The sequence below is a fragment of the Mesocricetus auratus genome, unplaced genomic scaffold, assembly GCF_017639785.1.
Source record: "Mesocricetus auratus isolate SY011 unplaced genomic scaffold, BCM_Maur_2.0 Super-Scaffold_100009, whole genome shotgun sequence".
NCBI lineage: Eukaryota > Metazoa > Chordata > Mammalia > Rodentia > Cricetidae > Mesocricetus > Mesocricetus auratus.
The window spans coordinates 55,582,373-55,606,971 of NW_024429193.1; the positions used below are offsets into that span (position 1 = coordinate 55,582,373).

At 43.1% G+C, this 24,599-nt stretch overlaps 1 protein-coding gene across 1 annotated transcript in view; it reads left to right on the forward strand.

The window, feature by feature from the left end:
- The first annotated feature begins 4,409 nt into the window (after positions 1–4,409).
- The window catches only part of Ttf2 (transcription termination factor 2), a 32,451-nt gene continuing 12,261 nt past the window's right edge, over positions 4,410–24,599 (forward strand). Inside the window, exons 1-15 of the mRNA XM_005076517.4 lie at positions 4,410–4,468; positions 4,554–4,656; positions 6,793–6,879; positions 10,116–10,182; positions 10,841–11,692; positions 12,423–12,537; positions 12,791–12,973; positions 14,586–14,713; positions 15,987–16,068; positions 17,617–17,736; positions 18,890–19,040; positions 21,170–21,275; positions 22,732–22,913; positions 23,532–23,685; positions 23,953–24,044. Coding sequence (XP_005076574.1) covers positions 4,441–4,468; positions 4,554–4,656; positions 6,793–6,879; positions 10,116–10,182; positions 10,841–11,692; positions 12,423–12,537; positions 12,791–12,973; positions 14,586–14,713; positions 15,987–16,068; positions 17,617–17,736; positions 18,890–19,040; positions 21,170–21,275; positions 22,732–22,913; positions 23,532–23,685; positions 23,953–24,044 — 2,450 coding nt within the window. The 5' untranslated portion in view covers positions 4,410–4,440. The remainder of the gene's footprint in view (positions 4,469–4,553; positions 4,657–6,792; positions 6,880–10,115; positions 10,183–10,840; positions 11,693–12,422; positions 12,538–12,790; positions 12,974–14,585; positions 14,714–15,986; positions 16,069–17,616; positions 17,737–18,889; positions 19,041–21,169; positions 21,276–22,731; positions 22,914–23,531; positions 23,686–23,952; positions 24,045–24,599) is intronic.

A 24,599-nucleotide genomic window follows, 5' to 3' on the forward strand; every position in this document is an offset into this window, starting at 1 on the left:
AGAAGAATGAGAACAAAGCCCATGTGGTTATCTGTATGTCAATCAATGCTCATAGCAACATTGTTCCCAGTGACCCCCATGTCAACAGGAATGGAATGCTGGTACACCAGGCATGCTGAACCTCCGTGGAATCCTGTAAGAAGACAGAAGCAGCCGAGCGTGCACGCCTTTAATCCCAGCACTTGGGAGGCAGAGGTAGGTGGATCTCTGTGAGTTCGAGATCAGCCTGGTCTATCAAGCGAGTTCTAGGACAGCCTCCAAAACAATACAGAGAAACCCTGTCTCGAAAAACCAAAAGAAAAAAAAAAAAGAGACAGAAGCAATCAACATGCTCCATGACTCCATTTATATAAGATGTTCAGAAGGCAAAAATTGAAAGATGGACCACTAGGTTGATGGAATTTTCAGGATGATAAAAATGGCCTGAAACTGTGGGGAAGAGCAGTGAAGAGGGCACAACTAGTAAAATTCCTGTCACATAAGCATGAGGACCTGAGCTTGGATCCCAGCGCTCTTAGAAGCCAGGTGTGGTTTGCATGAGTGGATTCCTGGAGATTGGTGGTCAGCCAGTAATTCAGGGTCATTGAGAGACTCTATCTCAAAAAGCAAGATGGAGAACTAGAAGATATCTGATGTCAATCTCTGGCCTCCACATGCACACAAACACATTCATGCACATATACATATATGTGCACATACACATTATACTATATACAAGAGTTCCAAAACCAGTTGGCAATGCAACTCTATACATTAAAAAAACACTTTAAGGAATTGTACAAGGAGAATAAATTGCTTTGAAAAACTCTTGGCATCATATTTTAAGAACAGGGAAATTTGGAATCTAATACTGCCAAATTTAAAGCATTTGTCAAACTGATTGATGGTTCAGACTATAAAGATTTTTGCCCACCTTATCATCTTGATTTGTGCCTTTGTAAAAGGACAAGTTTAAAACTCTCACATATTGGGAAGGCATCAAACAAAATAAAATTGAATGAGCAGTATATATTTTTAAGCAAAAAGGATGAAACACAAGTGGGTTGGCCTTCTGCGTGGCTTTCACGTTAATATGCTGCCACCTAGTGATTATTTATAAAATGACAGGACTTTTGTTTTATTTGGTCTTAACTTTGTTAAGCTATCTGCATGCTTGCAGCAAATACCCAAATGTTTGATGAAACACCGGTGAAATATCTGAGTCACTGAATGACTCTGAAAATTTGAAATGTTTAAATTTTAGTTTAGCACCATAATCATTGTGTGTGTGTGTGTGTGTGTGTGTGTGTGTGTGTGTGTGTGTGTGAGAGAGAGAGAGAGAGAGAGAGAGAGAGAGAGAGAGAGAGAGAGAGAGAGAGAAGACCCTAGTCATTCATTTTGAGACAAGGTCTTGCTGTATAATTCAGGCTAGCCTGGCACTCTCTGCGTGGCCCAGACTTGCCTTGAACTCAAGGCAATCCTCCTTCTTTATGCTGGGATTACAGGGATGAGCCACCAGACCTGGCTATCCTAAGTCTTTAAAACTGGCAGTAAAGATTATGTATTGCTAAATGTAATCATTTGATAAAAGCCCTTATCTTATAAGGAACCTGGTGCCTTGGAGAAAGCTGAGATTTGACAAGCTCCCTTCTCAGAATGCTGCAGGAGGAATGAGGTACTCAGCCTACCACAGTCTAGAGCTTCAGAAAACCAGGTGTTGGGTGGTATTCAGTGACTCAGTACTTAGCGTGCTCCAGGCCTCCCAGAACTGCTTTCTTACCCCCGCCCCACAAAACAGGAAACTGACAGCTGGCTGGAAAACCACATTAGAGCACATATTTAATAAACAAGGCTTGAGGAACTAGTAGAATCTGACAAATGACATGACATTTTAAATTGCTGAATATTTTTAAATGATGCTGACAGGAATATCTTGGGGTTTTGGCTGGTCCTCTCATCTCCAGTATCTAACGACTGCCCAATAAGTTTAACATATGTTAGGCAGCATAGTGCTGGGCAGATTTGTTTTCATTTCCTCAGGAACTAAAATGCATGTATCACCCTGGATCAACACCATCTGAAATGAAAGGGTTTCTACTACCCAGTTCTTCAACCCCTAGGCTATTTCCTAAGGATGTTAACATGGCTGCCATTTACTTTCACATGGAAGGTTCTGGCACCACTTACACATTTTAAAAAACAGTTTTCTTGAGACCTAGTTTAGATCTTATTTGAAAGGTACAATTCTAAGCCAAGCATGTGGATGCAGGTCTACAAACTCATCACTCAGGAAGCTAAGGCAGGAGGATTGTGTATTGGAAGCCAAACTGGGAAACATATCCAGTTCTAGACCTGGTTGAGCTAGTCCTAAGACACTCTCAAAATAAATAAATAGCTGTGTTTAGTTTTAGTGCAGTTGTTGTCACAATCCAGCTACAGAATAATTTCAACATAAACTTTGGTGTTTGGGTCAGCCCCATACTTTAGTTTATTAGATTGTTAACCCATTCATTTAAAACATCTAGATTTAGGATCTACTCCAAGCATTCATTCTAAGGACACCAAGCTACCAGGAAAACCAGAACTTACACTCAACTCAAAATAGAGATTTACAAAGCTCATTTTTCAAGGTCTCTACAGGTTTTTAGGCTAAGACTACATATGAAATATACATACACAAAACCTGTATCTGCTTGGTTGTCTAAACATTTTGATTTAGCAGATCCTAAATTTACAGAAGATAGTCTCCCTTCCTGTAAGTTTTCTGTATCCATTTTTTGCTGAGTTGGACCTCTGTGGATGGGCAGCTGCAGAGGAAAAGATTCTTCTGGAATGCCACATCTGAGACCCGAACTTTGTCTTGTTTCAAAATTATATTGTACAAGAAAGACTCACCATGGTCCTCTTTCCACAAACCAAGCATTTATGGTCTCCATCTCCTCACACAGTGTCTATTTCACACGCACATACAGATCTTCAAACTGCAATCTAGAGACATAGCAAATGCCCCACCTATTTGTAAGATTTCACTGGGGAACTGTGGCTACACTGAATGCACTTGGGAATCCTTGTCTTCCCCAGCTCTCCAGAACTTGCTGCTGGCTCCATTCATCTTGACATTTAAATACTCTTTTATATGTAAGTAAGCACTAGGTTTAGGCTAGTTCAGTCTCCTCCATTCAGTAAGCCCCTTGTGGTTAGAATAACTGTTTTAAATGTGTGCATTAAGTGAGCTTTGTATTTCTCAAACACCTACTCTTCTTGGGGTACCAAAAGAGCTATTTAGGAAGAACTGCTTAATTCACAAATGACACCTCCGGTCTCTCTTCCCTCCTCTGGACTCCTAAAATCTTACATTCTCCATATAGCCCAGACTTCTTAGACACTGCAGCTTTTCCATCCTCACAGCAATTGCGTGTGCCACTCTGTATGGCTGGGACATAAATATGAAGCCATCTCTATTGCAACCAAGCTCCGACAGTCATTTCTCCCCTTCTGTTCACTAATAGAATCGATTACAATTTCTAAAATTTTATTTATTTTTAATTCTGTGTATGGGTCTCTGGGTGTGCACAAGTTAAGTGTGAAGTCCCTGGAGACCTGGAGCTGGCTGTGAGTGACCGGAAGTAGGTGCTAGGAACCAAACTCTGCAAGCACTCTTAACTTCTGAGCCGTGTCTCTAGCTCATGGATTACAGTTTCAAATTCAATATTCTTTCAACGTCACTCTCGACTTTTAAAACTACAAATAAAAAATAAGTTCAAAAGGTTTGACCATGCAAAATACACAAAGTAAAATTGGTCTGCAGGCGAGGTCCGGTATTTTCCTCCGGTTTTTCTCTCGGACCGGAGGCTTGCAAACTAGGTGGCCTTAAGAACTTCACCAACACTGCGAGGTCACAGAGCTGAGCCTCGAACTGAGATCCTTGCAGCTGTTCTGAGGTCGCACACTCAGGCCTCTTCGACGTTGGGTGACTTTGAGGGGAGGACGCCACACTCATTTAAAGGCTGTCCCGGTCCCCAAGGAAGCCAACTCTATTCCAGACAATACAATATATTCCCGCAGTTTTAAGGGACTCTCCTGCCAATCGGCCGTCTCAAACTTGTGTCTCTGCACACAGCGGCTGCTTCCCGAGCAAGCGAACGAACGGCTCTGGCTCCCCCGGGTGCCTCAGGAGTCGCTCAGGCTCAACCTCACTAAGCATTGCCTTCTCCCGGGTTCAGCCTCCCTTGCCCTTGCTTTCTCCAAGGCCCAGGAACCTGCCCGTATCCTCCCTCGACCCCGGCCACGCCCCGTCACTCCAAGTTTGATTTCGGCGCGCCCAGCCTGAGGGCGGCGGTAATTGGTTAAGGTGAAGGAACCTCCCATATGATTGGTTCTCCGGATCCGATGGGCGGAGCGTTGTGGGGGCGGGGTCAAGGACGGAAACCCGGCGTGCCCGGGGCGCTTCCAGTTAGCGTCATGGAAGTTGTTAAATGTCCGAAGCACGGTAGGGCTCCGAGTCTCGAGATTTCCCTCACCGGGCCTGTGGGACTGGCCTGGGGTGGCCGTTGCTGACCTTCTTGTCTTCTCAGGGACTGTCTGCTTCTTAAAGACCGGCGTCCGCGATGGCCCGAATAAGGGAAAGAGCTTCTACGTGTGCCAGACGAACACATGCGGCTTCGTGCAGGCCACCGAGTAAGTCTCGAGACCGGCGCCCATTCCACAGAGTGACCCAGCCTGGTCCCTTACGTGTCTGGGTCGCGGGTTCCCCCTGTATGTAGATCCTTCCAGGCTCAACTTAAAGTTTCTAGTCACCTGCCTGGCCTTACTTAGCCTTTCCCCTCTGCCCCAGCATCCTTTGCGCTTCCTCTAGAAAGTGAAGACAAACAGCGGACGTGGGAATTACTAATTCTCTAGTTTTGCACCAATTTTAGGTCTCCCCTTTTAATGCTTGAGGTTTAAAACATTAGGAGTTAGATACCTGCTGTTTTCCTGAATCAAGTGGTGGGTGTGAGGTTAATAATCAGTTTCTTTAGGGAGTACTTCTCCAGAGAGATCCAGTTTGTTTAGGAAGTAGCGCTGAAAGAAACTTCAGAGATCCATGCGCAGCTCGGGTTCTGTGGACCTGAAGGCTTAAGACCTGGAAACGTCAAGCTTCTTCAAAGTGAGGAAAGCTAATACTGCTCTCAAGTGTGACAATCTTATATATCAATTGTCTGCATTGTCTAAGTGGAATTAAACAGCGGCATCATTTAACATTTTTTCCCACTCTCTTGTCTGCTGAACTTTGTAGAGCAAAGTTATTTTCTTCAGTATCATAACTTTGTAATGGATATTAGTCCTAGAATGAGTTGTATGATTTGTGTCTTCATTTTGCATCAGGGTTTACTATTTATTCCTAGTTTCTAAATATATTGAGGTTTGGTCCCCTGCTCCAATGTTGTGAGTCACAAGCATGCTCATGTTTATAGGAAATAAGCATCAATATCAGGTTTGGTTCAACATTAAGAGGAATATTCTTGGTGATTGGGGAGATGGCTCAGCACCCACATAGGGGCTCATAAATTTCAGTTCCAGGGGAATCTCACGCCCTCTTCTGGCCTCTGCAGAACCTGTACTTGGTTTACAGACATACATGCAGACAAAATACCCCTAAACATAAAATAATAAAAAAAAAGTCCTCTAAAAAGAGAGTTAGCATTCCTTTTTTTTTTCTTCCAGAGACAGAGTTTCTCTGTGTAGCCTTGGTTGTCCTGGAACTTGCTTTGTAGATCAGGCTGGTCTCTGACTCACAAAGATCCTCCTGCCTCTGCCTCCTAAGTGCTGGGATTAAGAGTGTTCCCCACCACCGCCTGATGGCAGTTACATTCTTTTTTTTTTTTTTTTTTTTTTTGGTTTTACGAGACAGGGTTTCTCTGTATTGTTTTGGAGGTTGTCAGTCCATCCCGGCCTCAAACTCACAGAGATCCGCCTGCCTCTGCCTCCCGAGTGCTGGGATTAAGGGCGTTCACCACCACCACCTGATGGGAGTTAACATTCTTAGATGGATTGTCACTTACTTGAGTGCACTGCAATATAAACTAGTACAGTACGTTGACTTGAGGCTTGAGGTGTGTCTAATGGCAGACTGCAGGCTGGAAACAGTTTTACAAGTCACAGGACAATGCTTTAGACCTTGTCTAAAACCTGTTCAGTCTCGGTGTTGCACATATGTTTCTTTTGTAAGCTAGGAGGAACATTAAAAAATATGCCAAGCAAGAAGCAAGTTAGTAAATTATTGTTAGAGGTAGGTACATGAGTAGCAGGAGGTGACAGCTAATTGGTTTATTAATGGATAAAGGGTAATGGGAACCTGAGGAGAATTCACAATGAGTCCACCTTATAGCCAATCTTAGACTACAAGTCATTCCTGGGAGTATTGCAGTGTAGACATCATATAACAGGCAGTTTTAAACTCCTAAGTCATGAAGAAAAACATAATTGTTGCCATGGTTTATTTTAGGAAGTAGAAAAAGAGAAACTCTGGATCCTTTCCTTTGGAAGCCACTTGGATAATGACGTATGGGATTTACAAGCCACACGTAAATTCTTAGTGTAAAGATGTGTAGTTATTGTGTCAGTGGTGGCACATGCTTGTGATCCTAGGACTCTGAGAGGCAGAGGAAGGATTGCTGCAAGTTTGAGGCCAGACTGGTCTCTGTAGCAAGTTCCAGGACAGACTTGTCTCCAAATAGATCAATAAAAAAAAAGAATTCAAGCTTGGATCTGACTTCAGACTGTTGGCTTCTATTCCTTGTCTCCTAAGAATATTTCCTATTTTTTCCCTTCTAGTATTCCTGTTTCTCATTGTTTATTGCATGAGGACTCCGTGGTAGAGCTTCAGGGCTTGTTTCTACCACAGGGCAAGAAAGAATGGAGGTGAGTGTCCATAAGGAGCATCTAGAAGCATTTTTTTTTTCTTTCTTCCTTTTTTTAGTCCTGAAAGGATTGCAGCTAGATATGTTTTTTATTGTTCTTTTGGTGTGTGTGTGGCGGGGGGTGGGGTGGGGGGGGTGGGGGGGTGAATTGAAACAGGGTTTCTCTGTGTAGCTCTGGCTGTTTTGGAACTCTGTAGACCAGTCTGGTCTCGAACTCACAGAGATCTGCCTGCCTCTGCCTCCTGAGTACTGGGATTAAAGGCCTGTGCCACCACTGCCTGGCTATTCTCTAAAAGTCATCACTGAGGAACAAACCATGTTTGCACATATTGAGCATCATCTACCTTGTCACTCCTTTAAGTCAGTGGTTCTCAGCGAGACCCCTTGGGGTGGCGGATGACTCTTTAGCAGGGGTCGCATATCAGATATTTACATTAGGATTCATAACAGTAGCAAACTTATAGTCACAATGTAGCAACCATAATTTTATGGTGATAGGTCATCACAACAAGAGGAACTGTATTGCAGCATTAGGGAGGTTGAGAACCACTGTGCTAAATGCTGAGCAACTAGTTATCCTGAGAAATAAGTGGTTAATTTCTGGATCACCAGCTCTGTTGTTATTCCTCCAGCTGTCCGATTGATAATAACATCAGCTCACTAACTTGTCAACTTTCAGTTCTGCTAATAGCATGCTAAGTACTCAATAAAGTGCCATTTCCCTTGGGAAGGGCAGGGAAGTTCATACAGAGGGGAAATATTATTTGTCATAAGTATTAAAAGGTAAGTAGGAACTTACCAGGTACATAATGTTCTTTTTAAAAAATTATATTGCATTAGGTTACCAAGGCAGGAAGTAACATGACCACTTCAGAGAACTGCAAATGTTTGGTTTGGTGGTTATTTATTCGGCTGGTTGGGATCAAACGCAGGGCATACTCCACCACCGCACTGTACCCCTAGCCTTAACTTAGGTGGAGACTTTAGGACCAAGGGTTGGCTGAGAAGTCAAGGTCATACATGATAGTTTTTGTGTAATAGTCTATGTCATTTAGAACTTATGTATTCTGAGTCTTTGTCCCCAGCCCAAGTACATTGAAATGCTTGGCATCCTTGTTTAAAAAAAAAAATCAATTGACCCTAGGTTTGGGTCAATGTCTGAAGTGGTTAATTTTTGTCCTTGGTTCATTTACATATTCTTGCATGTAAATGCATGTTAATTGATGGGGAATATAAAATAGTATGTCTTACAACCTCTTCAAGATTGTGCTGGCATTTGTAGGATCTTTGTATTTGCATATCAAATATAGATTCAGCTTCTAAAATTTCTACAGAAAACCCTGTTGAGGTTGCATAATTTTCACAGATCAGTTTTGAGAGAGCAGACATCAATATTGACTTTTCTAGTCTGTGAGCATGATGTAGTATGACTTCAAATTTTTCTCTCAGTGTTTTAAAATAATTTCCATTATAAAGTGCTCATTCTCATTTTACTGAATGTGTTCCTCTGATTGTTTTTAATCCTGTTGTAAATGGAATGTTTATTGTTGTTCTGTATGTGTGTGTGTGGGGGTATGTGTATGCTTGTATTTTGTGGGTGTGTGTTTGTACATCTGTGTGAATGTGTGTAGAGGCCAGAAGTTGATTATGTTGAGTGACTGTCTTGGTCACTTCTTCACTTTACTTACCAAGGCAGGGTCCTCACTGACCCTGAAGCTCACAAGTTCTGCAAGCCTACCTAGACAGTTTGTCCTGGGGACCCTCTGTCTCTGCTTCCTGAGTTCTGGAACTATGAGTAAGGCTGCCATACCCACCTGGACTTTGTGTGGGTCCTGGGGGTCAGAACTTCAGTTTTCACATTTGCATGGAAAGCACTTTATTCACTGAGCCATCTCCCGAGCCTGCAAATGTAATTTAAAACAATTGTTTTCTTTTAGTAGAGTGGGGCTGGCAAATCTATGTTAGGTGCAGTCTTGTTCTCCTGACACTTAAGATCACCTACCCCTTTGTACAAGAACACCTACCTCTATAAGTAGGGGAAGACAACCAATAGATTCCTAATTTGCATTAAAAGAACCATGGAGATTCAAAACTGAACACAGTGGAGGAAAAGGGCAGCTGAGAGAATAGCTGCCACCGAGTGGCAGCCCTGTGACACCTTGCTACCTTGGTCTTCCATGCCCATCTGTGATTGGTTGCAGTAGCTCTGTTTTACAGGTAGATGTAAGACTACTATTAGAGAGGTTAGGAAGGGAATCTGAGTTCCCATGATTGTGAAGTGGTATTTCAGGGGTCCGGCTACTTCCAGACACCGCCAATTGAAAGCTTGAATTGAGAAGGTGAAGCTGAGTCAGTTACTCAGAAAAAACTGCTTGAAAAGAATTGGAATGGCAAGATGTTTCCTGCTAGTGCAATTCAGTGTGCTGCTCTCTCCACTTTCTCATCTGGAATAGTGGTGATGATGATGGCCTTGGAAGTCCCTAGGTTGTGAAGAATCGGCTATGTGATGTAGTGCGTAGTTTACTAGTATCTTGTTTGTGTGGCAACTTCCTTTTTTAGAAGAAGTTTTGTGACTTCCCTTCTGGCACACACAATATCTGGTTGGTTTTTTTGTCCTTTTTTTCCCCTTTGGTTTTAGCAGCCATTGCTGATCACTTTTCCATTTCATTTGTTCTTCATACAGAATAAGAACAAACCTGTTCATACTCTCTGGTTATTGTATCATTTTTGTTCTTGTCTTTCTACCCCTTAAAAAATGTCTTCTGCGAGGGCTGGGGGGATGACTCAACTCAGTAGGTAACCTGCTAACTGCAAGCATAAGACCTGAATTCAGATCTCTGGATGTGGTCAGCCTGGGCTATGGTCACACACACACACACACACACACACACACACACACACACACACACACACACACACTCTCTTTCTAATTATGGGGTTGGAGAGATGATCAGTACTTGCTACTCTTGTACTCTTGTAGAAGACATGGATTCCATTCCCACTACCCATATCAGGCAGCTCACGACAGCTACAGGCTTGTAACTAGTTCCAGGGAATTCAGTGCTATCTTCTGGCCTCTATAGGTCCTACATGAATGTGCTACACATACATTCACATGCAGGCAAAATACTCATACACATGAAAAACAAATTAAAAACTTTTTAAACATTAAAAAGTAAACTATAACTCTCAAAGACTGTTTGTAGCCTTAATTATTTGTACTTTACACTCCGCTAGGTTGTTCTTCCGGTGTGCTAGAAGTAAGGCGGAGGGGAAGCGCTGGTGTGGAAATGTCCCGTGGCAGGTAGGAATTCCCCATCTGTTTTCTATACGCTGTGGGAAGCTGGTGTAGTGAGTCTCTTTGACAGAGAGCACCCCAAGTCCCTACGAACTGCTGGGGTCTGTCACACTGCCTTAAGAGAGCCCTGAAGAGCTGTGTGACTGCTAATTCAAAGTCACTTCAGTGGTCAACATGATGACATTTCCTTCCTGTTTCACGCAAATATTTTCCAGTGTCATAAAAGCAGTCAGTGTCCTCCTACTTAGGAAAAGGAGGCTAAATTTCCGTATTTTTATGGAATAGTATTTACTTGATTTTGACATAAGCTAAATGTAACTCTTAAGGTTCCTAGAATATGAGTGGAGGAGAGGCCCTGTTCATGTGCAGTACATGGGGACTAGACTGGGGAAGTGGTGACTCGTGTAAACAGTAGAGAAATACACATTGTGGCTCCAAAGGTGCTTTGGCTTAGTTTTCACTCTCCCTTGAGTCCTGGACAGAGAAGGAACAAGGCAGCGAAAGAAACAGATTTGTTGTGAATTTGCCATCTTTCTCTTTTAGATGCAGAAGTTATACTAGGCATGGGTTGTGTTTGCTGTGTTCCCATTTCCTCCAAAGAGGCATTTTAGATACAAGGGTGGCCTTACTTTATCTCACAGTGGACTATCTTCCTTGTCCATAGGATCCTAATTCTAAAGAACACTGTGTACCCAGCAAGCCTCCACAGGCATCTCAATTATTTCCTCATTCTCCCAGCCAGCCAAGAAACCCGTTTAAGGTGCTTAACAGTAATCCAAAAGCAACTCTCTGGAAACAGCTGGGCGTAGGAGAAGGTGAGGGAAAGACAGCTGATAAGCTGAGAGAAAGCAAAGACGAGCTCTTGGATCAAAAGAAAGAACAGAAGCCCAAGCCTGAGTGCAGGATGGAGAAAGATCCCTCCCCTGACCTGGTGACAGAAAGACAGTCTGGGGCTGAGGGGAAAGAACAAGAGAACACAAACTTTCAGCCCCAAACTGAGACGGAAGGAATGGCTTCCAAACAAGGCCATGGAGATACGCTCCGAGGAACTCCTGTGGTTCCTCAGATGTCAGAGAGTGGGAGTCGAGATGACCCAAACAAGGCAGAACCTCGGAGAGAAAAGGAAACCCAGCTTTTGCCTCAGAATGTTCCTGGCCAGAATCTAGAAAGCAAGGCCCAGAAAGAGCAACACGTCAGCAGGGAGCAGCTCAAGAATAGGGAGGCCCCCGGTGCACAGGCCTCCCAGGAAGGAGCTCCTCGGCTTTGCTTGGGAGAGATCCGCCATGCTGCCTTCAGCAGTGATGGCAGTGAGGAAGATGATGGTGTTTCCAGTAGGCCAGAGTCCCCACTTCTCTTTGACTTGACTGTGGACTCACAGAAGAGGGGGGACCTTCATCTTTCTGATCAGTGTATGCAAAGTAAGATACCTGCTGCTTCAAGTGTTTCCAAGAAGGGAGAGTCACCCGACTCAGCAGCCCAGCGTGCAAACCTGACAACACAGCTGAGGCAGAAGAAGGTGAGTGTTGGGCCTGCAGTGTAGATTGTTTTTGCAGAACCTGGGTTCAGTTCCCAGCATCATATCAGGTGGCTCAAAATTGCCTGTAGCCTCAGCTCCAGAGGATCTGATGCCCTCTTCTTACCTCCTTGGGTACCTGCACTTAGGTCTGCATGTTTATATACAGACACATACAAATACACATAATTGAAACTTTAAAAAAAAAGGGCAGGCCAGTCTTGACTTGTGCTTTGCCTCTAAAGCAGTGGTTCTCAACCTGTGGATCACGACCCTACTGGGGATTGAAGGATCCTTTTACAGTGGTTGCATAAGACCATCAGAAAACAGATATTTATATTAAGATTCATGCCAGTAGCAAAATTATTCGGGAAACAGCAATGGGAATATTATGTTGGGGTTACCATAACATGAGGAACTGCATTAAAGGGTCACAGCATTAGGAAGGTTGAGAACCATTGCTCTGAGGTTTGGGTTCTTATTCGCATCTGGGAGACCCTTACAGAATTGATTCCTGAGAGGGCTTTATAGGTGACTGTTTGATACCTGTCTTTCCTGTGTTTATACTTAGGCTTATTAAGCTAGTTGGGGTTTTGTTTTGTTTTTTAATCCTGGTTTTTACATTCATAATTAAAGCTCCTTTCAGAATTTTGGTATGCTAAGCCATTTTAATCTGAAGTTGTCCTTTAATGACTTGAGAAGCCAGTTCCGTTCAATAGGGTCTGTTTTTTAGGGCACATTGGCTGCGGTGAACATCCAGGCTCTCCCTGACAAGGGTGAGAAGTTGCTTAAGCAAATCCAGGCGTTGGAAGATGCACTCGGTGCTCTGGCTCTCTCCCCAGAGCAAGGTAAGATGGGGTTTCCCCCAGAACTCTGTGTTTGTGAACTTGACAGAGACATTTTGATAAAGATTGTATTCATTTTTTTCTGTTTTATTCTTCGCTTCTGAGTTTTCTTCCAATGGTGTCTATTGTTATTTATAAAAGCATTCCTGCTTCCTGTGGTCTAGCACAGCTGAAGTGAAGCCTCTTCTGACTGTATTCGCATTGCCTTTACTTGTTTCTCTCACTTTAATCCATTCTTCCCTTATGTGCTGAGCAGGAACTAAGGACAGCTGTAGCTCTCGGGAACCTCAGCAGACCAAGACTACCAAGACCGCTGCTGACCCTCCACACTTCTTGCCTCCCCAGCCCCTTCCCAGTCATCATGTCCAGCTGGCAGGCTCTCTAGGACTAAAGGCAGGCCGCCAAGGAACTTCTGAAGGATCCAGCCAGTGCTCAGGAGGTAAGACGAGCTGATGCTGTAGCTATGGGCTGCCCAGCAGGGGTATTTGCGCCCACTAGAAGGGAAGTCATTTTTGAATTCAAAGTTGCACATGTGTTTAAGACCTTGAGTCTTTGTAGAGCTGGGAACAGTTGTTTTAGGACCCTCTAGGGACTGGCTACTGCCAGAGATGGGCACATAGGCTAGTGTTGTGAGTGAAAATTAGCTTATTAGGAGGGAGATGGGCCAGCAGGTAACTTTTCAGAGCAGAAGGATGTGAGTGGTGACCAATGATCTTCAGACACATAGAAAGCAATCATACCTAGTTAGCTAAGTTCCCAGACAACTTTACAGGTCCCTGTAGTCTTGGGTTCTTTCTTTCTTTCTTTCTTTCTTTCTTTCTTTCTTTCTTTCTTTCTTTCTTTCTTTCTTTCTTTTTTTTTTTTGAAACAGGGTCTGTATCCCTGCCTGGCCTGGAACTTGCTGTATAGACCATGTTGGCCTTAACCTCAATGAGATCTTTCTGCCTCTGTCTCCTGAGTGCTGGGACTAAAGGTGTGCACCTCCACACCTGGCTCCCAGACAGAGTCTTCACTGTGCTGTCTGATGACTTGATTTGCCAAAGAGGAGCTTGGAGTTGAGGTGGGCTGGCAGAAATTGGGAAGTCAAAGGCAGTTCTCTCCCAATGGGAACAACTGGAGGTATAAACAATTGAAGAGCAGCATTGCTAGGGAGTGTCTAATAGATGGGGTGATATTTTAATTTAGGCCACTCTAAAAGGTCTTTGACAAAACACTTGGTCGCACAGCATAGCAGTCTTGAGTGCTCATTATTTGGAAGTCACCTGGAGAAACTTTAAATTATAGCAGGTTATCGAGGTAAAGAGCATGGGATAAGTCTTGGAAAAAATCCTAGTAAGACAGTTTTAAGACATTTTAAAACTTAAAGTTTCCCCTTGTCTAGATACCATGAAACCAGAACTGTGAACAGCTTGGGTAGCTCATCCTTGTGGGATGAGAGGGCAAACAGTGTAGTATGATTCATAGTCAGCTGGTGACCTGCACCTCACAGATGACTTCATGCGTGGCTTTTACTCTTGCTGGCTTTTCTTCTTTCAATCTAGAGACCTTTGCTTCCAGAATTACTGCACAACATGACATTTTTGTTCACTCCTTTTCAGAACTGAAAAATAAATGATCAAAAATCCTGAAGACTTGGCTAGAGATGTAACTTAGTAGCAATGCCTGCCTGTCTTGTTCAAGGCCTCGAGTTTGATCTTCAACTCTAGAAAAGAATTACAGATTGTTTTGTTCTAAATTATAGTTCGTGTGGTTAAGCAAACAGAGTGGAAGTAGAGAAGCTTGGGAGGTCAGTAGAACCTTGAGGTAGGAATTTTTACTTAATACAGATCCATCATTTGGCAAATAATTATATTTTTGAGGTTCTAGCGAGAATACAGTACTTGTCTTGCTGCTTTTTTGTTTGAGAGACAGAGTCTCCTGTATCCTAGTTTGTATAGTGCTGGGGATCAAATCAGCATATGCAAGGCAGGCACTCTGTCAACTGCACTGCATCCTCAGCCCTCAGGACGCGGCACTTGTGGCATCTTTGGGTACCACTTGTCTGTTCACAGGCCATATGAACCAGCAGCACCTTCATAGTGTGTGGAAAATCACAAGTGAAGCCATTGATGAGCTGCATCGGTCACTGGAATCTTGTCCTGGTGAAACAGCAGTGGCAGAAGACCCAGCTGGCTTGAAGGTGAGCCAGGGAGACTACCAGTATAGAGTCTCCAGCACCTTACAGAGAGCACTGTGAAACCAGCAGATAATGGCTTCCCTTCCCTTGTAGTAGTTTCTTCTTTTTTGTTGAACAGTGAGAATAGTTTGAAAAAACCCCACATAACAAAAAAGCACCTTTTTTTTTCAAGTCATAAAGTTATACGTTTCTACAGCAGCAAAGGATCCATGCGTTGGCCCTGTAGGTGCTACACGGTGTAAAACAATTGTTGCTTGTGATGCTCTACTGGGGATGGAGATATATAGGACAAATGTGACCATCAGGTAGAGATAAAGAGCATCTTGCAGTGTGTCTGTGTCATAGCCCATATAGAGAGTACAAAGGGAACTCAGAATAAGGAGAACATCATCTGACTCAGTAAGTGCTATTTTGAGGCAGGGGCAGTGTTTCTGAGACAGGTTTTCTCTGTGTCTGGAACTCACTCTGTAGACCAGGCTGGCCTCAAACTCATAGAGATCTGCCTGCCTCTGCCTCTCGAGTGCTAGGATTAAGGTGTGCGCCACCACTGCACAGCCAGTAAGTACTTTTATACCTTAAAAAAAATTATAGCTATTTAGAGAGCAAAAAGGATAAAAATAGCACAGGACAGTGAGATTGTGGTGAGGGAGGAGACAAGGAAGTTGGTATTAATGAATGATGGATGGCTGGCATCCTTCCTGAGCTGGAAGGAGCAGAAAATGATACTGGATAGGGAGAATCCCTTGCAGTAGAGCCTGGCATTGGCAAATGAATGTAGGTTTGAATGGTTCAAGATGCACTGTGCAGTTGTGGTCACTCGGTGAAGGACAATGAATGCTTTGTGAAGGTTCGTTCTCTCCCAAGTACAAAGGAAACGAGCACAGAAAACTGGGAGGAAGTCACTAGGTCAAGGGCTACCCCAGCTTGTTACTAGCAGTCTATATTGGCCTGTTGGATATAGAGGAGAGCCAAATATAAGGGTTATGAGAAACACAGAAAGGCTAGTAAAAGTCAAGTGACCATCAGAGGTTTCTAATTGAGAAGACAAACATGGGCTTTTAGTGGGTGTGGAGACATGGACAGGAGCATCCTAATAGAGATGCTGACCATTAGCCGGATGGAAGACTTCAGCATAGCAGACGGGAGAAACCAGTAGCTCATGACAACAGCTAGACTGTAGAGGGCTTGCCTGTACAAAGGAAGAGTAGAGTGAAGCCAGCGTTCACCATAGCCTCTCATTAAGAATTCATTCTGACATTTGATGTATTTTTGTCAGGTCCCTTTGCTACTCCACCAGAAGCAAGCATTAGCTTGGTTACTGTGGCGGGAAAGTCAGAAGCCACAAGGAGGGATTCTGGGTAAGTTTACTATTATAATAAGAGCCAACAGTTATTGGATTCTTAGGCACTATATTAACCTTGCTGTATTGTTTCATTTGATGTTGTCACAACACTGTGAGGAAGGTACGTCCATTTTTTTTCAGATGGGAAACTGAAGTGTAGAAATGTTGAGAACTTGGTTAAAAATACATAGCCTACCAATGGAAGGAAGTGTTTGCACCAACATTAGCTGCCTCTGACCAAGTGCTGGCTCCACAGTCCCTAGAAGCTGTGGAACATGAGACAAGCATTCCAGGAAGACAGGCCACAGCCACAACTACAAATTGATTGTGACTTTGCTCTGATGTTGAAGGAAGCTAAGGCCACCCAGTGTCAGCTCCATGTGTCCTGTGTTCAGACATTTGTAGTAGAACCTCCAACATCTAGTCCATCCCACAACCATAACTTACACGGATCAAAATCAGCAGAAGGCCCACAGGATAAAATCCTGGGCACAGTCTTCTGAAGTTCCTAGTGGGCTACATGGGTCACACTTAGTAGGTTGGAGGGTGTTTCCAACCAGAGAAGCATTTTGGAAACTCATTGCCCAGGGAGCTTTCTAGGAGCGATCGCATAGGCACTTTTATCCTGGTACACAACAAGATTCCATCCTTCAGAAGGAAAGGTAGTGTTTGGCACAGAACTACGTTGTATACAAATGGTGTGGGCAGAGTGAGTCACTTCTGTCAGTTCTGAAATGTGAGAGCCTTCCTTACATGTTGCCTCCTAAGGGAAACCAAGTCCTAATGTTGGGAGCAGGACTCTCAGGTTTGTAGACAGGTTTCCTATATTGACTCCTGACTGTGGCAGAAGCAGAATTGCTCACATTTTACTTCTACTCGGTTACAATGATTATTTTGAATGAATATAACAACCTGAGAGAACCTGAGTGTCACAAATGGAATGAAAAATAAGTTAGGTAAGCTCAGTTGCTGGTATAGACAGTCACAACCCAAACAATGTCAGTCTAGTGAGTTGGCTCAGCAAGGAAGCACTTGTAAAAGGCTGGTGACCGGAGTTTGATTTTGGGAATTTATGTAAAAAGTGGGAGGAGAGATCTGACTTACACATGTGTCTTAGTATGTGATGCTTATGTGTGTGCATGTGCACACACACACACACATATGCACATTTGCGTGCACACACATACAAATATACAAATATATAATGAGGTGTTCAGTTATGGCCTTTGATGACTAAAAGAAGTACATGAAGGACTGTTGGAAGCTTCAGTTGAATAGATGATAGGATATGTTAGCTAAACATTTTTGCTTTTGGAAATAACAAAAACCAAGCAACATCATGAAACTGAAAGAGTCAATCCATTGTTAGAAAAATGCCACTGTAATAGAAACTGGGGTAAGAGTAAGATCTAACTATTGTATGCTGAGTGTCTGAATTAGCTCTCCACAAAATAGCAGATCATCTTTGCAAAAACGAAGACCCCACTTGGGTAGGGAGCAGGTCAGTTTTTGCCTGGGGAGTCTTCTTCTGAAGTTGTGTTGACTCTCTGTCTTATTTTTCCAGCGGATGATATGGGCTTAGGAAAAACCTTGACAATGATTGCACTTATCCTAACCAAGAAGAATCAGGAGAAAAGCAAGGAAAAGGACAAAAGCTTCCCTGTGACGTGGCTGTCCAAGGATGGTAGATATAAGCGCCTTCTGCCATTTCCAACCTTATTTGAGTCAGCAGGGGGAGGTTTCCAAGCTATGAAAGGTCACATTTAATTAATCGGTTAGTAGCCACATTGGCTACTTTCCTGTGTTGTTCTAATGCTGAATATGCCGGTTATAAATGACTTCTACTTAAACTTCAAAAAAAAAAATTCTGAAGTGAAAGAGTTAGTTCAAACACAGTAATTACTGTTTTCTGTTGATATTTGGATTAAACTCCTGAGTAGAACCAAATTAATGTGCTTTTTAAAAGGTGCACATTCAATTTTTTCTTGTTTTAAAAATATAACTTGATGCATATTTTTAAGATGCTGTATAATTTTTGTTAGTACTGTAAATTATTGTGAACACAACACAAGTCCTGCTTTGCTATGTGGGTAGAGGCTTGTGGCTCTGTTCTCAGGGCCTGTGGTAAACACTGTTGCAGCTGGGCCCCTCACCCAGTGATACTAAGTACTGTGTCACTAGATGGTTCCACATAGCATTGGCTGTCTTAGAAGAGGCTTTTTCTACTTAAATATAGGTTCTATTTAACATATAGTAATTGTGTGTGTGTGTACGTACACATATATATATTTGGTTGTTTTTGTATTTTGTATTTTGAGACAGGGTTTCTCTGTGTAACAGCTCTGATTGTCCTGGAACTCACTTTGTAGACTAGGCTGGACTCCAACTCACAGAGATCCTCCTGCCTCTGACTCCTCTGAGTGGTGAGATTAAAGGTGTGTGCCATCACTGCCTGGCCTTGTGTTTGTATTTTAGTGTGGAAGTATATTATTGGGGAAAACACCAATAATCCCCTGTAGTGAATCATCTCAGGAGGCCTTAGGAAAGGGCCTGCTTCCTGCTTCCACTTCTGGCCACTGTGAAAGAGCATTGCTTTTTAGATGGCCACACACTGCCCACTTTCCTCCCCGTCTTTAGACTCAGAATCTGTACTTTTATAGGAAGAAAACAATTAAGTGCTTTGATTTAAAATTGCTTCCATTTCCTATTCCATTTGCTTTGTGTAGAAATAAAACAGTATTTAAAAATATATATTGAAGGGGCAAAGTCAGTCAAGAGAAAGTTAATGCTCAAGGCTGTTCAATAAATGTAACTAGGTATTGCTTTCCCCCCTCAAGACTCCTCTGTTTTTACTTCCCGTGGAACACTAATTGTGTGCCCCGCTTCCCTGATCCATCACTGGAAGAACGAGGTAGAGAAACGAGTGAACAGCAACAAACTCAGAATCTATCTCTACCATGGGCCAAACAGGAATCGGCAAGCAAAAGTGTAAGTGGCAGTACCTGGATGCACCTACAGCCCATCCAAGGAGCCCTTTGCCTTTCTGCTTACCCGTTCCTTCTCTTTGTCAGGGCTAATCGTGAGGGGACTGAGGCCGATTTTCAATCTCATTAGATTAGATACATCTACTGCACTTAGATACATCTACTGTGGTTCAGTGGTTTTACTTTGCTGTGCACTGGTCACTTTCCCTAACCAAAGCTGCAGTGGGAGGGGCTTGCAGTGCCTGAGCTGCCTCCAAGTGGCAGCCACATTCCCTGGTAAACCCTGGGAAATGGGGAAATATCAAGGTCTCTCTTGGGCACTGAAGTCTGAGTCCTCTCATCCTCTATTTCACTGAGTGTGAAAGGAAGCACCTAGTCTTGCACGCCATCTTGCTAGCATCTGTCATTCACCTGCTGTAGGCTGTGTGGATGTGTGAGTATTTATGGCTATATTTGCATACATAAAGTATTCCAAAAGTTTTTATGGCTGCATTTTCATACATCAACTATTCAAAAAGTTTAAACATTACAGTTTGTGATGCAGAATTTTTAGACTTAACTAAAAATTCTTGGAAGGAGATGCTTGGGAGGGAGAAAAGATCACCCTAGATGGTAATCTTTATTTTTTGGTTTCTGGAGGTAGTTGTTTTTGTGGGGTTTTTTTCTAGTGCTAGAGGCTAAGCACCCTACTACCAAGCTACATCTAGACCTGCTTGGTAATTTAAAGATATTGTTTTCTGTTTGTAATTGGGATGTGGGAATCTGAGGCAAATATTTGCTATTTAACCAAGGAAAAGAGCATTGTTCCTCCTCCCAAGTGAGCTATCTCCAACCATTTTCTGCTGGATATTTTGTATACCACAGAACAGTGCAGGCACTGTCCAGGGGTCAGTTACCAGATTGGTGGCTTTTATTCTTAAATATGTATTTTTTTAATCTCTAAAGGTTTATTTTTTAATTTTTAAAGATTTGTTTATTTAATATGCACGAGTGTTACATATGGGCATCACATGCATGCATGCATGTACCTGTAGAAGCCAGAAGAGGGCGTCAGAGTCCCTGGAATTGGAGTTAGTGGTAGTTGTGAACCACACTTGTGCTAGATAGCAGCAAGTGCTCTTAACCTCTGAGCCATCTTTAGAGTCTGACCTTAGTCTAACACACCTGTTCTCATAGTCAGTGCACTACTGGCAGGATGCAGACTTGACTGTCGCCTGCTTTTGTTCTGGAGCTTTAGAAACGATTAGAGCTCACTTGATTTGCACTTTGAGTACAACGGGCTTGTTACTGAGAAGACACCAGTCACTTATATTTGATGCTGCAGATTAATAGATGGTAGTGATGCTGAGAATTCATAGATGATACTGCCATTTGGAATTAGGAGTATCATTTTACCACAAGAATTTAGTGTCATCTCTCAGATACATGGTATTAAATCTATTAGACTAAGATTAATAAGAACCTTTGAGTGTAAATAATGTAGGAGAGGTGAGCTGAAAGCTTACTAAGTTAAACATTAAAACCCAAAACTAAGTTAACGGGTTTTCACAAATCTGTTGTGAAGTGGTTGTGAGAAAGTACCATTGGCATGGGGTAACAGTACTTTGAAGGTCTCTTTCTTGGAGACATCAGCCTCACCCACCTTGAACCATTAAATATCAGTTTCCAACCTGTCCTACTTACTATTCTGATCAGATCATTACAAACTTAATATGACTACAGTGAGAACTTTTCCTTTCTTACTCACTGGATGGAAACAGAGGTTGTTTACTAAAGTGAACATACTTTAGTAAAAATGATCACATTGGTAAGAGGTAGAAAAGTCTGGCATGAAAACCTGCCTCTTATGTCACACACACACACACACACACACACACACACACAGAGTGAGTGCATGTATGTTCCAAGGACATAATTACTCAGTGTCAATTTTGCTATCTTTCCTTCCCATCCTAAGTTTTATTTTTGCAGTACTGCAAGTTGAACCCAGAGCCTTGAAGATACTAGGCAAGCACCCTACCCCTGCTATTCTTTCTCCCAGCTCCCTAGGCCTTTTTATAAAGAAGCCAACTGTGCCTCTGGCAGGCTCCAGGAGCAATTGTTTACTGTTTGCTTTGTATTGTGTCCTTGCAGACTCTCTACATATGACATCGTGATTACTACTTACAGCCTTCTGGCCAAGGAAATTCCCACAACAAAGCAAGAGGGAGAGGTCCCAGGTGCAAACCTCAGTGTGGAGGTGAGGCTTGGGCATGCCAGGGAGGTGGGGTTTGGGCATGCCAGGGAGGTGGGGCTTAGGGATGCCAAGGAGACAGAGGTAGAGCCCCATGTAGTCTAATGGGACAGTTAGCAAAGGTATTTTCCTACAAGGAGAAGAATGTTCCAAATACTCTACCTATGGACATGAGTCCTTCTTCCCACTGGACAAGCACCCCAGTGATAAAACACTACTTGGCACCGTTGGACAGTTTTTAGAACTAAAGAAACATTCACTGTAGTTGTAATAATAGTCACACATGGATTCAGAGGAGTCTCATTCTCTGCTTTCATCTTTGACTATGTGGGGTGTGCTCTTGTGTGTTATGTTTAGTATGCATTACCCTGTTATTGCCTAGCAAATAACAGACGAGTCAAAGACTGCAAGATAACCCTGAGAAATTCTTGGTTCTTGGCTGATTCCAGGACTCTTAGCTGATGTACAGGCTTTATTGTGTTGACCATTCAGTGCTTTTCCATAGCTCTTGAGATAAAACCCAAATTCCATGACATAATGTCTCGGGTACCTTACAGTCTTTCTCTCTCTACCCCTCATGTCTCCTCCTCTGCCTCCTCCCTGTGACACTGCACGCTCTGCATACTGTCACACCTGCCTCCCTCCGGTTTTCTCTGGATACTGTGCTTAAGCTGCCACCCTTAGGTTTTAGGAAGCCTCTCTGTGCTGCTCCCTTGTCAGCATTTGGATGAGTGTCTCCGCTGGCACCTGGTACTCACTTGGTTGTGGCTTTGCAGCTGGGGTGGGGGCTCTGCTGAGCGGGGAAGGGAAGTCTTGGTGCAGCGGACATCCTCTGTCCTATACTGACTGGCCTCTGAACAGGCTTCATGCTCTGCTTACATTTTTCTCTCTTGCTGGAGTTTGGGCTCCTTAAGGGTGTGAGCTGGCCTTTATGTTTTTGATTTAGCATCTTACACCTAAAATTAGACTTGTAGTAAATTTAGTAACTATTTTGCTAAGTGAATGAATTTTCAGCCTTCTACTTAGTATATTCCTGGCCAAACATTGTTTTTTGTTTTTGTTTTTGTTTTTTTGGTTTTACGAGACAGGGTTTCTCTGTATTGTTTTGGAGGCTGTCGGTCTAGCCCGGCCTCGAACTCACAGAGATCCGCCTGCCTCTGCTTCCCAAGTGCTGGGATTAAAGGCGTGCCTAGCCAAACATTGTTAATGCAATTACTGAATGTGGATTGAAAGAGCAAAAGGAAACTTAAATTACAAGGCATTTTTACCCTTAGGATTTTAAGTTCAGACCATTTGTTTGAACTGTTTGAGGAGGTCTGCCCTTGGTTTCTGAACTTAGTTCAGTGGAAAGGTCTAAGCAAATTAGAGGGTCAGAGTGGGTCCTCAGCACTGTGGTCAGGTCCCCTCCTTGAGGAGCATGCATGTTCCTTACTGGTGTTGGCTATCACTTTGTTTCTTCCAGGGCATCTCAGCACCTTTGCTTCAAGTAGTCTGGGCTAGAATCATATTGGATGAAGCTCATAATGTGAAGAATCCTCGAGTCCAGACATCCATTGCTGTGTGTAAGCTACAAGCTCAGGCCCGGTGGGCTGTGACTGGAACCCCCATTCAGAACAACCTGTTGGATATGTATTCACTGATGAAGTGAGTGACCTCTTTGGGCTCACTAAAGTGAACCTCTGTCCCTAGCTTGTAACACTTCATTATTTCATGTTCAGGGATGAAGCTCTGTGGGTTCAGATTATCTCGTGTAGCAGGTGACAAGCTTTAAAGGCAAAGGATGGATATTCATGAGGAAGTATTGTCAGTTCACAGGCTGATACCTGTGAATTAAAGGAAGCTAAGGTTACCATTCTTCAGTCCAGTGGCTGTTTTAAGCTACTTTGCTTGAAAATCCTTGGACTAAAGTCAGGATAGCAATTTATTTCAGTCAAGCAGAAGAGAATGCTGGCTTCAAAATGCTTATTTTTTTCAAATGTGCCCATAGCAGACTTTGGCATTTCTTTGCTAACAGTAATGCTTTAGCCATAAATTCTAGCAGTGTGTCATGTTGTGACTTACATTGTCAAATGCACATCTTTACAGTGTGGTTTTCCTGATTGGCTTGGGTTCTTTTGGCCTGTGTGGGAAATATTGCTATGGAATCCATTTTGGGATGGGATGGGATGAGAGGTAACCGTTCTGGTTTGTTTTCATTGTGTCTTGCTTTGAACACTAATTCCATCCTCTCCCTGCTCTGTGCCCTTCCTGGCCCTAAAAAAGGTTTCTCCGCTGTTCCCCGTTTGATGAGTTCAGTCTTTGGAAGAGTCAGGTTGACAACGGTTCAATGAAAGGAGGAGAGCGGTTAAGCATTTTAACCAGGAGCCTTTTGCTGAGGAGAACAAAAGACCAACTGGATTCTACTGGTAAACCTTTGGTAACCAGATTTCTGCCTATCCTCAACAAGGCCAGGGAAGTGGGTGGTAACCAGGACCCCAGGTAGACTAGCCCTGTGTCAGGAGCCTCTTTCCTTCTGAGGAGATCCTCCTTCAAGCAATCCATGGTGCTGTGTTAGCGAAGTCCTAGCCAGAGAAGGGGCTGCTGTGCAGAGACCTGCACCAGAAGGCTGGTGTGCTGGGGCTTGCTCTGAAGAGTCTGTTGGTTTATAGAGCTTCGCTCCAGCCTCCTCGTCTCGTTCTTGCAGGTGCTACTGCCCCAGCGTAGACTTCAGCTGCACCATTTAAAGCTCTCTGAAGATGAACGGGCTGTTTATGACGTCTTTCTTGCAAGGTCAAGGTGTGTGTCCTGAGGGAGCACCTTCTCTTGTGCTTTAGTTATTCTTTTCTTGGCTTAGGGAGGAGCCTGGACTTGGGTTTCCTCCAGTTTCACGTATGATTCTAACGTGCTACATCTTTATATTCTGGAACACCTCCAAACTCTGTATTTCTTTCTTATTGCCCTTTTCCTTCCCTCCCTTCTCCTTGGTGTATCTCTGTCTCATACTCATTGAAGTCAGAATTTTGACCCCACTTTTAATAGGCTTGTTTACAAAGCAGTCAGGGTGTGGAATCTATCTGCTCCTTTGGGGACTGTATTGAATATTGACTCTCTTTGACCTTTAACCTACTACACGGCATCTCAGCTTTGTAATCTTTCATATTTGTTTTTTGCACTTTCTCTAGAACTTTTGTCATTCTTGGAATTCTCCTTTGCCCCCTTTCACATGGCATTTTTTTGTTTCCAAGAATGTTTTCTGTCTTCTTATACTTTATACTTACTATGAATTTTCAAAAGTTTGTCTATTGCAAATAATAATAACTGATTATTTCTTTGTATATGACTCATGTTTGC